The 17,867-nt window shown below is 42.2% G+C and overlaps 1 protein-coding gene across 1 annotated transcript in view; it reads right to left on the bottom strand.

Annotated features, from left to right (window-relative positions):
- Window positions 1–16,856, bottom strand: part of LOC121317842 (voltage-dependent calcium channel subunit alpha-2/delta-4-like) — a 183,773-nt gene extending 166,917 nt beyond the window's left edge. Inside the window, exons 1-4 of the mRNA XM_041253943.1 lie at window positions 16,569–16,856; window positions 16,346–16,359; window positions 16,026–16,110; window positions 13,262–13,375 (exon numbers count right to left, since the gene is read on the bottom strand). Of these exons, the coding sequence (XP_041109877.1) occupies window positions 13,262–13,375; window positions 16,026–16,110; window positions 16,346–16,359; window positions 16,569–16,856 (501 nt within the window). The remainder of the gene's footprint in view (window positions 1–13,261; window positions 13,376–16,025; window positions 16,111–16,345; window positions 16,360–16,568) is intronic.
- Window positions 16,857–17,867: the final 1,011 nt, after the last annotated feature.

Genomic DNA, 17,867 nt, shown 5'->3' with positions numbered 1-17,867 from the left:
AAAGTTTTAGAATGGCTTAGTCAAAGCCTAGACCTAAACCCCATTGAGATGTTGTGGCAGGACCTGAAACAAGCAGTTTATGCTCAAAAACCCACAAATGTCACTGAGTTGAAACAGTTCCGCATGAAGGAGTGGGCCAAAATTCCTCCACAGTGCTGTGAGAGACTGATCAATAACTACAGGAAGCGTTTGGTTGTAGTTATTGCTGCTAAAGGTGGCGTAATCAGTTATTGAGTCTAAGGGGGCGATTACTTTTTCACACTGGAGCATTGGGTTTTTTATAACTTTCTTTAATAAATAAATGAAATAAGTATAAAAATTTTGTGTTATTTGTTCACTTGAGTCCCTTCTATCTAATATTAGATTTTGCTTGAAGATCTGATAACAATCAGTGTCAAAAATATGCAAAAATGCAGAAAATCAGACAGGGGGCAAATACTTTTTCACGGTACTATATATATATATATATATATATATATATATATATATATATATATATATATATATATATATATATATACACACACACACACATACACACACACACACACACACACACACACATATATATTGTGTCAGGGCAGGGACCCCATAAGTGTAAATATGTGTATTTTATGGCATGGACAGAGTTAAAAGCCTCCCTGCCAGCCTTAATTGTTTAATTATCAATTGGTAATTGTTTTCTTCTTTTGGCACTTTATTATTAAATTAGAGCCAGCTGCCTCTACCTGTTTCTCTGGGGCATATACCCCAGACTTAGTTCATTCAGTGCTGCTGTGTGAAGATCCTGACTGTGTGTCGTGTTCTGTGTGAAAAGGTACTGTGTGAACCTTTTGTTGATAATACTGTGTGTTTTGGTATTTTATGCCAAGTAAACAGCTTAGCCATCCTGCATGTTAGTCAGGGTACCTGCATAAGTGTATAGTAGGTGCTCAGAAGAACTAGGTGTTTGTTTTAAAATAATAGTGCGCAAATAAAGTGCTGAAAAATCAAGTTCAGTTTCTGGGTCATGTTTTTATAGGGGCATGAACCCAAAATAAGGCCATCTTGGTCACCTATGGTGTTAGAACTGTGAACGCCCCTGTTGACCCAAAAAATAAAAAATAAATGGAGAATAACTGGAACCTAGCCAGGTTTCCTGCATCCACAGAGCAGAGGATGCTGCTCTTTTTTTTTTGTCTGGTCACATTTTTACAGGGGCATGAATCTGATATAAGGCCATCTTGGTCACAATATATACATATGGGGCTAGCAGAGTTGAAAAAGTCTTTACACTGTCACTTGTAAATAGCAAATGTATGTTTTTGTAAATAGTGTGTTTTTTTTTTTTAATTTTGACTAGTTTTATAAATAAAGTTTATTAGAAATATAAGTTTGTGTTAGATATGGCAGGGGCGGTGCTATATTCTCCTTTGCTTAGAACAAATGTGGAATGTGGCCAGGTGTAATTGTTTGATTATCAATGAGTCCTGGCCACATGCCTTTGGAAGGGAGCTGGAAAGCCAGTAGTCCTTTCTTCTTCACAAGCCTAGGGGAGCATCGGTTGAGAACCCCTGACTGAGTGTTTGAACCAGAGTGAGTAGTGAGTTATCACCACATGCAGACCGGCGTAACTGCAATGAAAAAAACTGGGGTTCATTTAGGATTTTTCATCCCACCTCTGTATATCTGAGTTTGAGTCGGGAGGTTCCTGGAGTGGGAAAACTTTATAAATATTGTAAATAAATATGACATACAACCTCCAATCCCCTTCTACATATATACAGCCAGCCAGCCATGAAAAATCATAGAGGCACTTGACCAGGTGTTAGCTATTTGGCTGTGCTCTGACTTATTCCCATGAATATACATTTTACTTCTATTAATGTGATTGACAGCTGCGAGGCTTCTTGCAAACTGCAGCCCTATTAACTCAAGACAACCCGCAACTCAACTACCAGTGTTAATCAAGCACTGTCTAAAATAAACCTTAGTATCCCATGTACTTCAGATCCATCCATTATCTGTAACTGCTTAATCCTATAGAGGGTTGCAGTGAGCCAGAGCCTAACCTGGCAGACACAGGGGCGCAAGGTGGGACTACACCCTGAAAAGGATGCCAATCCATTGCAGGGCAACTAAGAGATGCCAATTGCTCTAACCAGCATGTCTTTGGACTGTGGGAAGAAACCAGAGTATGCAGAGAAAACATACACAAATGCGGGGAGAACATGCAAACTCCACACAGACAGACCCGAGGCTGAATCGAACCCAAATATCTGGAGCTGTGAGGCAGCAGAGCTAATCATCATGCCACCATGCCGCCCACTTGCAAAAGTCAAATGCTTTTAAATACACCAGAACAGATATTGCTAAATTTAATAATGATTGTGATGATTAATTATGTGTTTGCATTATAAGAGTGCTTCTTCCTCTCTAAAACCCTCGAGCAGCCAGTACACCGCCAGCTCTCTGCTTTCCTGGCTAACCACTCTCTGCTCGACCCTCTCCAATCTGGTTTCCGCTCAGCTCACTCCACTGAAACTGCTTCCTGTCTGTCATTAACTTTCTATACTCCGCCCGTGCTGCCTCTCTTCTGATCTAATTCTCCTTGATCTCTCTGCTGCCTTTGACACTGTTGATCACTCTATTCTCATATTCTCTCTCACTGACCTGGGAATCTCTGGCACTGCTCTGCCTGGTTCTCCTCCTACCTCTCAGACCGCACCTACCACTCTGACGCGGCTCAACATCCACACCTCACCCTCTCTCAACAGGAGTCCCCCAAGGATTAGTCTTGGGTTCTCTCCAGTTCTCTCTCTACGCCCGCTCCCTGGGCCCCCTCATTGCATTCTATGGTTTCTCATACCATCAGATCTTCCTTTTCTTCTCCCCTTCTGACCCCAACATCCACTCCTGTATATCTACCTGTCTGTCTGCTATCTCCTCTTGGATGCACTTGCATCACCTCAAACTCAATCTCTCTAAATCTGACCTCCTTTTCTTCCCCTCCTGATCTTCCCCCTCCTCTGATCTCTATCTCCATTCCTCTGGAATCTACCACGCTCTCTCCCTCCTCCTCAGCAAAGAACCTTGGAGTAACCCTGGACCCCTGCCTCTCCTACTCCCAGCACATCTCCACTCTAGCACGCACCTGCCGATTCTTCCTGAGCAACATACAAAGAATCTGACCCTTCTTTACCAACTACTCTACTGCAACTCCCTCCTGACTGGCCTCCCTGCATCTCCCACCCGTCCACTCCAGCTCATCCAGAACTCTGCTGCTCGCCTGGTGTTCTCTCTGCTTCGCTTCTCCCACGCTACTCCACTGCTCCGCTCACTCCACTGGCTCCCGATCACCGCTCGCATCCAGTTCAAGACTCTTGTACTTGCCTACCGATGCCTTGACCAGACTGCACCCAGCTACCTCCAGACCCTCATCTCTCCCTACACCGCCACCCGACCTTTTCGCTCTGCCTGCACTAGAAGACTGGCTGTACCTCCTCTACACACCCCTACCTCTAGAGCCCACTCCTTCTCCACCCTCACCCCACAATACCTCCTCTACACACCCCTACCTCTAGAGCCCACTCCTTCTCCACCCTCGCCCCGTAGTGGTGGAACGACCTTCCTTCTGTCAGGAGTGCCTCGTCCCTGACCACCTTCCGGTGCCTCCTCAAGACCTACCTCTTCAGACAACACCTGGAAAACTCAACTCTTCCCTTCTGGAATATATATCACTCTGCCTTTTATGCACTTTAACTTGCACTTATCTGCTCCCTATTTAACTGTATTTAATCCTGCTCTTAACCCAATCTGTAGTATTTTATATTTCACTTGCGCTCCTATCTAACCCTGATGTAACTACCAACACTGTTATCTGCTCTTGAACTGCCCCAATATCAAATCGTATTATTAGGACTGAAGTCACTGTATTTTGTATCTTGCTCTTAATTGTACTGTAATTCCTGATATGTATTTTTTGGGTAAGGGCGACTGGAAATAAATAAATAATACAGTGTTGGAGGACAACGCAGCTCTGTGTAGCTTACAGGCAAGCTTGCAGCCCGGCCAGTTCACAGGGGTTGCTGGTGTGTGATGAGCTGAGGACACTCTGGCTGACCTAAGCCCTCCCCACCCTGGTGAAGCTCAGCCAATTGTGCACCACCCCTTGGGAGCTCTCGTCCACAGTCAGCAGTGGAATAGCCTAGACTCGAACTGGCGACTTCCAGGCTGTAGGGCCATCCTGCACTCCATGCGGAGTGCCTTTCCCTTTTTAATAAAAATAGAGTCGGCATCATCATCATCATATCACCATCATCGTCCTTGATGTTGACGATCATTTTCCACCACCTTGTCCTGTCTGCTGCCAGCTGGAGTAGTTCACATGCTTTCCATCTCTCTCCTAGGTTCACGAGTATTCAGTCCAAATATTTTTTGCCTCTGTCTCCCCTTCAATTTTAGCATTCATTCTTATACTATGTCCTGGAAATGTAAGCCGTGTTATTCTTATTTGTGTCAAGATGTTCCTGGTGGTGTTTGCTGTGTTAAGTACGTCTTTGTTACTTTTCTGTGCTGTCCAGGGAATTCTTAGCATCCTGCGCAAGAACCACATCTCCGCTGTTTCTATTTTACTTTGCATCTCCTTGCTTATGGTTCAGGTTTCACATCCATATACTCTACTGCCTAGATGTACACATTTATTTACTTGCTTTATACTGTGTGTATGGGTGTCTCAGGAGATGTAGCACCTTGAGGTATGAAGCAGCTGGGTCCAGTAGGACGGCTTGGTATCCTTGGTCGTCACTGGACTTTCAACACTCACTTGTGGCTCCAAGAAGCTGTCAGCATTCGGCAGCGGCCACACCCCGGGCAACCATCTCAGCTGATGGGCTAAACCAAGTGAGGATAGCTATTGGAGAATAAAACATTCCCCCATAGTGATAAGAACGCCAACTCCCAGTATGTAAGAGACTGGAGCAGCAGATTTGGCAGAGGAGCACTTAAAGAGAGCCAATGACAAAGAAGCTGCGACAGCAAGATGTGTGACACATTTGGGCCAAGTCTGGCGCATAGAAGGCATTTGACCGTCACCATGGAAAAGGAGTGGAGCTCTTACCGCGTATTATCCAAGAATAATCATGGAATGTCGCCAAAATAGTCTAGTCAGTGACAGTGTAAACTGGAACACTAGTGTTATCTCGCTCCTAAGGAAAGCCATGTGCGGCAGGTGGCACCAGTTCGTGATACAGTGACTGTGCGTAACAAGGACAGGATGAAGTATAAATTAGAAAATGTAAGACAGGAAATGAAAAGATTGGGCCTAAGCATTTTAGGATTAAGTGAAGAGGTACTGAAATCAGTGGACCAATGGAGGGACCTGAGCTATTAACTGATGAGGTTAAAAAAGCCATGAAGAAAATGAAGAAGGGGAAGAGTGCAGGAAATGACAACATAACAATAGAAATGATAGAAGCAACTGGGGAGTTTGGGATTGAGAAAGTTATACAACGCAGGGTATATACTGGAGGAAATGTGCAAGTCAACATTCATAGCCATTCCAAAGAAGCCTGGGACAGTAGAATGTAGTCAACATAGAACAATTAGTTTAATGAGTCAAGTCACAAAAACAATTCTAAGAATAATCATGGATAGGGTAAGAGGTAAAATAAGAGAAGTTTCAAAAGAACAGTATGGCTTTGTGGAAGGAAAGCAGACAAGAAATGTAATGTTCATTACAAGAATGCTGTCAGAAAGAGCTATAGAAGTTAAAAAAATATTTATTTCTATGTTTCATAGACTATAAAAAAGCTTTTGATAAAGTACGACATACAGATATGATCCACATGTTAAAGGAGCTTGACACTGATGGCAAAGACCTAAGACTAATAACAATCTATATTGGAACCAACAGGCAGCAGTAAACATAAAAAATAACCTAACACCCTGGAAAAGAAGAGGGGTAAGACAAGGGTGTGTCTTGTCTCCAGACCTGTTTGCATAGTATGGAGAGAAGATTTTATGTACCGTATTATAATAGATGTTGAGGGGTGTGGCAGAGAGCGAATGATTCTTGGTGTTAGATCTCCCTCCCTACCTGTGAGGGCACTGTGTAAAGGGAACAGAGCATCCTGGACTAAATAGCATGATAATTTATTCCTTGGGTTAGATGGAAGTCGGCCATCTAGAAAAGGGGCGGTACCCAGCAGTACCCGGACAGGAAACGGCATGGCATCTGTGGATTGGAGGAGCAGATGCGCTCGTTAACCTAAGGGTCATGGGGAAGGGTATATAAGGGTAAGTAATCTGTTCCTTGGTAAATGGTTAGATACAACCTACAAGGAGCCGGTGTTATTTACTGTGATACAAGAACGTGAGTGTTGTTTGTTTGTCTGTCGAAGTAAAACTGTTTGTTTGTTATTTCTAGACTGCTAACATGATCCAGAGCTGTCACTATTCAGCCAGCATCAAACTTGCACACCAGCACTTTCCCTTTGTTCACAGAGAACTGTCTTTGCACCACAAGAACTAATATCACTCACTGTTAACTGTGTCTCTTTTGTGTGTTACGTGTCGGTGTACAAGACTGAACTTTTGGTTGTGGGTCAAACCCGGGGATTATAAATACAGAGTGATGCACGCTGCTGTATCACGCCAACATTATTATTTAGAGTTTTTTGCTGTCAGGCTCTGGACATTGTTCATTCAATAAACACCCTTGCACCTCTAAATCATTGTCTGTCTGTTCCACAAGGGGATAACAATAGTTGGAAGAAATAAAAATAATATTAGATATGCAGATGATACAGTACTAGTTGCAGATTCAGAAGACAAACTACAAAAATGAGAACAAAAGGTGCATGAAGCAAGCAAAGCTCTAGGACTAAAAATAATTATAAAGAAAACAGAAACCTTAGTCATATCCAAAAGCAAAACCCACCACAGTGCAACATCCAGGTAGATAATAACAATACAAAACAAGTGTCGGCATAAAACATATTTAATGCAGGTACATTCATCAGAAAAAAAAAAAACCAAAAATGAGAAACTCTACATATATTATAAATAGAGATATTAAATTGAAAGACCACAGAGGCTATAGATATCAGCGGGGCTCGGGAATTAATGTATGCACACAACAAAGGATGAAATGCACTTTATTTTGCAGCAAAGCAAAGTGTAAAAGTGCCTAAAAAATTATTATTACTACGATTTCCTAAGCATTGTTTAACTAATCGCAATATTCTTATAATGGGTTATAAACCAGAACATTTAGGGGAGCCGCTAATGTGGATACAGAGGGAAATATCATTTGTGTGTTAAGAGACTGAGGAAAGGGTTCTATTGTTTTAGCCTACGTTTTTACTTTTAAGAGTTTTAATAATATCCCTTACTCAATGTACTGTGTTATAAGCAGACCCTATTGAGTCTGTGGCAGTGTACGGTTGTGCTGTGATTCTCTATAATTATTGTGCATCATATTCACTTTTAAATCTTTCAGTGAAGAGTTTCATACAAATCTCCTGCTCTCTGGTGTAAAAATCTCCCTTTTAATAAAATTGATAAAATCTCAATTCATGTTGTCACACGTGATTCAACAGACCTGATCATCTAACCAGGGGTCTCCAACCCTGGTCCTGGAGAGCTTGCACCAGCTATTGGCTTAATTAGTCAAGATTAACAGGTGTTCCAGATCTTTAGCCATTGATGTCATAGACACCTATTTAACCTGAGGATTGGGGCTATCTAGAACCAGGGTTGGAGACCCCTGATGTAGACAGTCTCAATGGTGTTCCTTCTTCAGCCGTGATACAAACTGTGCATCATAACTCCACCCCTTTCTTTGTGAGTCCCTGACTGAATACCTCGTGCAAGTCCATCCTGCCAGGTGTAGCCTAGTCTACGGTTTCCTAAATAACCCTAAGTCCAAACCCACTTGGAACTAGGACTGGACGATAATGAAATTATCACCTAAAAACAAAAAAGTAGTACAGTCGACTCCTCTTATTTGCATACTGGATAATTGCACAAATTGTTTAATTGCATAGCATGCAACTGGTCCCGTTTTTTAATGCATTGTTTTCTACGATTATATGATTCAGTTAAATGCATATCGTCCAAATGCAGAATTTGCTTAATTGCATGAAGCTGTGTGGTCCCAAAGTCAGTTGTACAATCCATTTTATTTCTGCTAATCGCATAATGCAGGTCCAAATGTTCTGTCAACGTGCTGTTGTTATTCTCGTACGTATTTGCAATGGTTTAGAAGGGGGGAAAAATACGAAAATAACGTCTTTTTTCCTATGTTGTAGTCACAGTATCTATGGTAAGGTACTGTACACATCTTTTTTTCATTTCCTGCGTTGCCAGAGAATACAGCCGTGTGTGCACTGAGCTTACGTTAGCATTGCAACGTATCCTGATTTCATTGGTGTGTTTTTCTTTTTTCTGAAGGTGTACACAGTAGGCTATCTTAAGTTACTTTAAATAAAAAATATTCTACTGTATACAAGCCTTCATGAAGGCAAATAGTTTTCAGTCTTGTGATATTTTTTTCCCAGTATATATAGGCTAGCCAAGTCTAGTTTGCAATCACTTTTTGTCAGCTTAATCGGTGGAGTTTTTTCCAAGTTGTAGGCGTACAGTTCTTTAAATTTAATGCTTAATATGAACTTCATGCCGGCTATAGTACTTCATTATTATTATTATTATTATTATTATTATTATTATTATTATTATTATTATTATTATTATTATCATTTTACTATTCATGCGTTGCCACGGAGAAGTGATGTTTGAATGTTTTATAGGTGTTATACTGTACCATATTTCAAGTTTGTTTATTGTTTTGAAGTTGGATTAAGTTACGTGCAATAAAATAAAGAATAAATGGACAATTGTTAGGAATCTGATTAAATACATATATATCATATATACATGTACATGTACACGTACGTATAGACCTATTGTCGCTGCATTCTCTTACTCCTGTTATGTGCATACTCCGGTTATGTAGCATCACACTGGTCCCGAGCCCATGAAAATTATGCAGAGTCCACTGTAATCTTTTAACTCCCATGAATGGTGACTTTTTCATTAATTACTGTGGTCATTCTTTTTGTCTGCTTTTCATTTGCTGCCTTATTTAAATAAACATCTATTATGGTCAAATCCATTGTCTACAGCAGTGGTTCTCAACCCTGGTCCTGGGGGAACACTGCCCTGCTGGTTTTTGTTCCAACCAAGCACTTTTTAAATAGAGTAGCTTATAAAAAGTTTAAGAAAATTCATTATACAATTTTATACCTAAAGTGAAATCTCCATCTGTTTAAAATTATTTAAAAACTCAGACTAGGCAAATGATTAGTTCAATTAAGGGTTCAATTATGTAATTAAATGCTTGGTTTGAAAAAAACCAACATCAGTGTTCCCCCAGGACCAGGGTTGAGAACCACTGGTCTTCAGGAAGGGAAGAACATCTGGGTAACAGTGGCACTGTTCCTTTCTGATGGCTGTCAGAAGCGCGATTATTGCAGATAATAAGATTATTGACAATACATTTTCACATTAAACAAATTATCGTTAATGTCACTGTGGCAGGACAATAGCCCTGCTAGTGTAAATAGTGTGTTGGAATGTAAGGTTGGCAGGGATAGGATTAATTCTGTCTCTTGGTGGCCATTCTACAATGAGGCAGTGGACATCTGTATATAAGGAAAGATAAATCCTTTGTAGCATCATTTCTGACATTTCTAAATTAATAATTCCATGCTTAAAAGTGAGCTGCAGTTATGCACAGTGTCCAAAAGGGTGAGTGTAACTGAACTGACTTATTTTTTGTTACAAGGAATAGCTCAGCAGTATGACAATCAGATGTAACGCTGGGGAGTCTGGAGGGCTGTGTTTCCACATGCCCGCTTCAGCACCCAGCCCGATGTGGTGTACTGGACTCTGGAGTCCTCTATTTCAACACACTGGACGCTGCCCGTAGTGTGTGATTCATAACATGTAAAGTCATCGACCATAAATGCAACACTGTTTGCCTCTCCAAGCACCAGATTTGAAATTTATATTCCGTTAAAGCGCTTTTCAACCAATAATTATGTTATTCAAACTATTATGAAAAAATATTGCTAGTTTGGTCTGCTCTTGAGAACCTCAATGTTAAATAAGGCATTTGTTAAATAAATAATGAAATTAATGAATAAAGAAATAAATAGAAATGCTACATGTTTAAATCATAAAATGCAAACAGTTAAACATTTAGGATATTTTTTGAAGACTCTATTGGAGTGCAAGTAAATATTAGATATAAAACAAAAAAAAAAAAAAAAAAAAACTAACAAATAAATTATTGGTAAATTCATACATAATGGCCAATGTAATGGCCTCTGACTCCACTCTTTGACATTATTACATAATGTTACACTGATGTAACTGTTTTGTATGTGATTTTAAATATGGGGTTTGACTGCGGCTGTATTATGTGATTATAAACTGAATGGCTCCAGAATACTTCACATCAGTGCTTTCTAACTCTGGCCCTCAAGATTTATTCCAGTCCAGGTCTTTGTTCCAATCAAGTCCTGAATGAGTTCATTGGTCCTTAGCTGGTTCAATGAACAAATTTGGTTGGAATAAAGATCTGGACTGGAATTAATTTTGAGAGCCAGCGTTGGGACCACTGATTTATATAATCTTTTATTTCATGATATTTAACTTTGTAACTACTTAATAACCTATTGTGTGTTTTCTCCACTATTATCTACTGTTTACGATTTCTGCTCCCATTCCAAGCAAAAAATTATCCTATAATGACACATAACGGCTGATTTTCAAAAGTAAGGTAGGGAAGCATATTCACAACAGAAAACAGTCAGCCTCAGGGAGTCTTTTCAGAAGTACCTTTTGGTACTACACCAACCAGTTACCTTCCACACTGCAAACTGACTCCCTCTAACTACAGTTACACAAACCCACTTCCTTCCACACTGCAGTCCAGAACCATAACTACTGAGTTACTCAAACCCACTACCTTCCACACTGCAGCCCAACTTTCACTAACCACAGAGCTATACAAATCCACTACCTTCCACACTGCAGCCCAGCTTTCACTAACCACAGAGCTACACAAACCCGCTACCTTCCACACTGCAGCCCAGCTTTCACTAACCACAGAGCTACACAAACCCACTACCTTCCACACTGCAGCCCAGCTTTCACTAACCACAGAGCTACACAAACCCACTACCTTCCACACTGCAGCCCAGCTTTCTTTAACCACAGAGCTACACAAACCCACTACCTCCACACTGCAGCCCAGCACCACTAACCACAGAGCTACTCAAACCCACTACCTTCCACACTGCAGCCCAGCACTCTAACCACTGAGCTACTCAAACCCACTACCTTCCACACTGCAGCCCAGCTTTAACTAACCACAGAGCTACACAAACCTGCTACCTTCCACACTGCAGCCCAGCTTTCACTAACCACAGAGCTACACAAACCCACTACCTTCCACACTGCAGCCCAGCTTTAACTAACCACAGAGCTACACAAACCTGCTACCTTCCACACTGCAGCCCAGCTTTCACTAACCACAGAGCTACACAAACCCACTACCTTCCACACTGCAGCCCAGCTTTCCTAACCACAGAGCTACACAAACCCACTACCTTCCACACTGCAGCCCAGCTCAAACCACACTACACAAACCTTACCTTACACACTGCAGCCCAGCTTTCTTTAACCACAGAGCTACACAAACCCACTACCTTCCACACTGCAGCCCAGCACTCTAACCACTGAGCTACTCAAACCCACTACCTTCCACACTGCAGCCCAGCTTTAACTAACCACAGAGCTACACAAACCTGCTACCTTACACACTGCAGCCCAGCTTTCACTAACCACAGAGCTACACAAACCCACTACCTTCCACACTGCAGCCCAGCTTTCACTAACCACAGAGCTACACAAACCCACTACCTTCCACACTGCAGCCCAGCTTTCACTAACCACAGAGCTACACAAACCCGCTACCTTCCACACTGCAGCCCAGCTTTCACTAACCACAGAGCTACACAAACCCACTACCTTCCACACTGCAGCCCAGCTTTAACTAACCACAGAGCTACACAAACCTGCTACCTTCCACACTGCAGCCCAGCTTTCACTAACCACAGAGCTACACAAACCCACTACCTTCCACACTGCAGCCCAGCTTTCACTAACCACAGAGCTACACAAACCCACTACCTTCCACACTGCAGCCCAGCTTTCACTAACCACAGAGCTACACAAACCCACTACCTTCCACACTGCAGCCCAGCACCCTAACCACAGAGCTACACAAACCCACTACCTTCCACACTGTAGCCCAGCTTTCACTAACCACAGAGCTACACAAACCTGCTACCTTCCACACTGCAGCCCAGGTTTCACTAACCACAGAGATACACAAACCTGCTACCTTCCAAACTGCAGCCCAGCGCTGAGCATCTCAAGATCTCACCTTCCTTACTGCAACCCAGCATTGTTACCATTAATCTACTTAAAATCCACAATCTAGGTGGACAGGAAACATATTATTATTATTATTATTATTATTATTATTATTAATAATAATAATAATAATAATAATAATAATAATAATAATAATTTTGTCAGGGAAGTTCAGAAGAAGACTGTAAGCAACATTTTGTCAGGAACTGAAATGTAGGACGCTGTGCATGAAGTTTAAACTCATAAATAAAAAATAAAAAAATACTAATTTTAGTAATCATCAATTCCTGATAAACTACACAAATACTGATAAGAACGAACAGCTTTGTTTCCCCACTTAATCAACTGCAACCCACTCTAAAGAGTTACCATTATGCAGAAGTACACTGAAATATAATAAACAAACTAGCAAACACACAAAAATAAATAAGGTCACAAAAACAAGGACTGTGCTTACGTTTCTGTGGGGATCCTAGTCTGTGCGTGTGCAGAGTAGAAGAGACGGCTGGGGCTGATAATCCACACAGTGATCCACAGCCTTACAGCTGCATCCAGCCTCCCACAGCAGCACAGCAGCATTCCTCTAGTTCTGTCAGGAAAAAAGTATATAAAAACCCTCCACACGTTTCTAGTTATCAGGAGATAAATCTACACACACAGTAGGAGATGGAGTCTGTGGTGGAGAGGGGGAGCTCTCACATAGTGGCTTCTTCTTCTACTTGTTCTTGCTCCCTAGTTCATTCGGAGACAGAATCAGGGGATGTTCCAGACTGACAGGAGCGTTGACACAGCTGAAACACGCACATGCTCTCCGGCTGCCTTGTTTTTCTTCCTCTTCGGCCTCTCCGTTCTCATCCTCCGCCCTTTTCTGAGACTCTTTCCTCTGCCTCTGTGAATCCCACAGGCGTTCACAAGCCTTTGATTCAAGCCTTTGATAATAATAATAAAAAAAAAAAATCAGCTTCTAGGGTTCCTGCCAGACCCACTGAGCTCTCTAGAAAGGTGGCTCTTGAACTTCAGTTGGAGATAAAAGGGTCCCCTGTCCGACATATCTGAATGTGCCCTGAGATGGAACAGCAGGGTCCCATTTGAGCCGGGAGGACTGTCTTCACTGTCACACAGTTAGAGAATAATCCAGAGTGATTAAATCTCTCACCAGCAGCAGGTTTAGTGAGGTGGTGGTGATGGTTAGAGAGGGAAAGGGGGGTTAAATCACAGAGGATTATTGTGATTTCTGGAGACAGATCTCGGTCTGTCCAATCAGATATTAGTGGCCCAATAGCCTTAGTCACGATCATATGTGGGGAGATGCCGGTATACAGGTAACAAAGTCTTTGTTTTTGAGAGATGGAGCAAAACTGTTTCTGTGCTGAATTGTGAAGTGTTTGTGAAGCGTGCGGTTTAGGGTGGATGGAAGTGCAGTAACATATACATTTTAGAGCATTAATAAATACCAAAAATTCCAAACAGTTTTAAAATATAGTGCAGAAACAGCAAAGCATTACGAAACAGAGCACCAGGTGTTATCAAACGTGATGTAAAACAGGGTAGAATTTTTGTTTTCTAAATGGCAACTAATTGACCTAGCAGACCATTTTTAACTATTCGACTCAACTGTCACGTTACTATATAACATGCTTTTCTGTACAGATTGGGCAGATTGATAACACTCCTCAACTGACAGTAATTTAGCTAAAAAAAAATCTTAAAAAGCCAGTTTAAATCTGATTTGTATGGTCCTTCTTTTTCCATACAAGACTTGTTTTGGTTTTGTTTTTAATAAATGCATGTTTATAGTTACTCTTTTCAGTGCTAATAGTTTTCCCACTTTGTCTTCTAAACAATAATCAAAGATATTCTGTTCAATAGTTCTGAATGTGCACACTGGATTCAGTGCAGTGCAGAACATACAAACAGGTAACATTAAAAGATTACCAAGACACCCTTAAATTAAAGCACCAGAGAAAGTGATTATTGAACCAGGACCCATTCTTGTTAATACTAACTTCCAACTACTCATCCTGTAAATTGATTGGTACCCCCGAAAAATCACTAATATACTTCCAATGCAGAACGTCTGGGCAGTGCCTCATTTTACCTCAATAATAGGTGTCTGCAATTTTGACTGCCAAGACTGGTGGCACGTTCAATATCTGGGATACAGGATAGTGCTTTTGTGGGACAGTTTGTTCATTAAAATCTTTTGAAGAGAGGATGATTAATACCTACTTAGGGACACCAAGATAGTTTCTTGCTGTGCATATACTTTGTCCCAATACTTGTTGGCGCATACATGTACAGTATATCTAAATTATGCATACAGGACATTGTAATGAATAGCAAAACTGTAGCACATCTGCTTTTAGTGCTAAGGGTCAGCGGTTCAAATCCGCACTGTGGAGAAAATAAAAAATATAATAAATAAAAAGCATTGCAACATCCACAAAAGGGCATTATTAACAATCATTAATCTCAACAGACAGGATGCTTTTTTATTCAAATAGAAATTAGCATTTCAAGGTAGGATTTCTTTTTTATCGTATTGTTACTGTTACTGTTACTGTTCTCTAGTTGAGCTTGTTGAAGCACCTGGTATTATTCATTTCCCAAGTTCTCTGCTTCTGTTCCGGACCGCAGCTCCACTGATTTATTGTCCTGCGATCGACTGTCACTCAGGAACAGTGAGGCAAGGTCTCCCTTTCACCCAGTCAGAGAAACTCAACCAACTGGAATCCCCAGCCAGCTCTGAGCCAGGCGAATGATGAGCAGGGAGTCCCACGAGGTCAAATAGTGGCCCTCTTAACATAGGTGGTCTCTTAAAAGAGGGCTATCTTTTATACGCTATACTTTTAATCCTTTGCAAATGTCAATGCCTGTGACTAAATAAAAGGCCCTGATACAGGTATGTGTCAATTCTTTGCATCCTGAAACCAATGCCAGCATGAGGCATTGATTTATTCATTGCCGGTTGCTCTTATAAGTCTTTTTCAATCGGCGTGCACATTGTTTTCATTCTCTCTTATTGGTTCTTTCCATTTCAAAATGTTCTGTATCTCCATCTTTCCAATGTCGAATTTTTCAGCAGTTTTTCTGGCACTTTCTGTCTGTCCAAGTTCAATAACTTTAATTGTCATCTATGGTGATGACATTTCGTAATTGGAACACCACACAGGTGTCCGGTTTTATTCAGTTTCCTTCATTGCCTATTTTATGTCTAGCCTGCAGAGGGCGCTGTTGTCCATGGCCTGCTTACCAACTATTGTAAACAGGACCACAGAAATACCACAAGCGGTAAACAGTACAGGTCCAGGTGCACTCGCAGGTGCTCAAAAGAATAATCAAAACAAAAGGCAAAAGAAAAAATGAAAATAAAACATAGTAAACAAACTACAAATAAAAGGTGCTGCACTCGGCAGCGTCACCCCAGCTGTCGCTGCCCGCACAACTCAGGTCTCTGTCCTACTCTGCTACTTCCTCAGCTACCATTGGGGTCAGCCCAAGAATCCCCCGTTCTCTCTCTCTCTCTTGCATCTTCTCACAATCGTTTTGTTTTCCTTTTCAGTTTCATCCACAGTCAGGACTAGTCGTGCTTCCGCAGGCTCGGTCTGGTCTAAAGGTGCAGATCTGAGGAAACAACAGAGCATTCATTTATAGCCCAGCAACCTCCTAAGGCCCGCCTCCCAGCCACTCGGAGAGAGGTAAAGCCCACACACCCTCTTCCCCACCTCTCTGTGTCACTGCCCCGGGGCTGCTGCTGTCTTCCTGCAGTATTGTACATAGGTGAGACGGCCAGTCCAGGTCTCCCATGTTACGCATCCTCCCCCTTAGAATGCCACCACCGGTCCATTCGGAAACCTACACTCCCATGCCTTCCTGAGAGAAAAAAAATCAGCATTTTGATGCAGCTTTCCTGCTCAGTGGACAACCCTGAAGGCATAGGGCTGCTGGGCAAAGTACCGCCGGGTGATTCTGGCATTATTATTTTTCATCTGGTGAAGCCATGCTAATGGCACATGATCTGTCACCAGGGTGAAGTGTTGCTTCAGGAGGTAGTACCAGAATGACTCGACCACCTATTTTACCACGAGACACTCCTCCTCGATGGTACTGTAGTTCTTTTCACGGGGAAAGAGCTTCCTGCTGATATACAGGACCGGGTGCTCGCTTCCCCGCACCTCCTGAGACAACCTTGCCTCGAGACCTGTCTCTGATGCATCTATCTGCAGGGTAAACTGCCTGCTGAAATCCAGGCTGCACAGCACTGGCTTACTACACAGTCTCCGCTTCAAAGCATGAAAGGCCCTCTGACACAACTCCGTCCACTGAATACTATTTGGGGCAGCCTTCCGGGTGAGGTCTATTAAAGGCATAGCGAGTATGGTGAAGTTCGGGATGAACTTCCTATAATAGCCCGGTAGTCCCAAGAAAGAGCGCACCTGGGTTTTGGTCATAGGGACTGGCCAGTCAGCCAAGACTTTCACCTTAGCAATCAGCAGTCTGATCTGGCCGCTTCCTACTCGATACCCCAAATACTCCAACTCACTCTTCCCAGCGGCACATTTCTTTGGGTTAGCAGTGAGCCCAGCCTCTCGTAAGGAATGCAGCATCACCGCTACCTTATACAGATGACTTGGCCAATCCTCACTGTTGATAAACATGTAATCTATGTAACCAGCGGCGTACTGCTGATGGGGCCGTAAAATGCAAACCATCATCCGCTGGAACGTGGCTGGTGCTCCGTGTAACCCAAAAGGCATGGTCCTGATAATCTGCCATAATCTGAAGGGAGTCGAAAACGTCGTCCTCTCTCTGGATTCCGGGGTCAGGGGTATCTGCCAGTGCCCCTTCGTTAAATCCAGTGTTGTCATAAAATGAACCGTGCCCAGACGCTCTAGCAATTCATATATCCGGAGCATAGTATAAGCATCAAACTTCGATTTTTCATTAACTCGCCTGAAGTCATTGCAAAACTGAGTCAACCCATCTGGCTTATCCATTAAGACAATAGGACTGTTCCAGTCACTCTGGGTCTCTTCTATTACCCCCAGTCTTAGCATCTCATCAATTTCTGTTTTTATTACCTGTCTTTTACATTCAGGTATAAGGTATGGCCTCTGGCGAACTGGTGCCCCCGGCTCAATGTCAATGTAATTATGGAATATTCGAGTCTGCCCCGGGACAGGAGAAAACACATCAGGAAATTCCATCAGCAGCGCCCGAGTCTGACATTTCTGTATTGGTGTTAGATTGTCTGCAATGTGTACCGACCCTGTTTTCGCCAACACAGAAAGATCTTGGCCCTGGTCTGTGATGTCATCTGCCTGCACACGCTTCCTGTTGCAACCAGGGCTTTAAGAAGTCAACATGATAAACATGCTTTT

Source organism: Polyodon spathula, chromosome 7 (genome assembly GCF_017654505.1).
Source record: "Polyodon spathula isolate WHYD16114869_AA chromosome 7, ASM1765450v1, whole genome shotgun sequence".
Taxonomy (NCBI): Eukaryota; Metazoa; Chordata; class Actinopteri; order Acipenseriformes; family Polyodontidae; genus Polyodon; species Polyodon spathula.
This window is presented reverse-complemented; position numbering and strand designations above follow the sequence as displayed.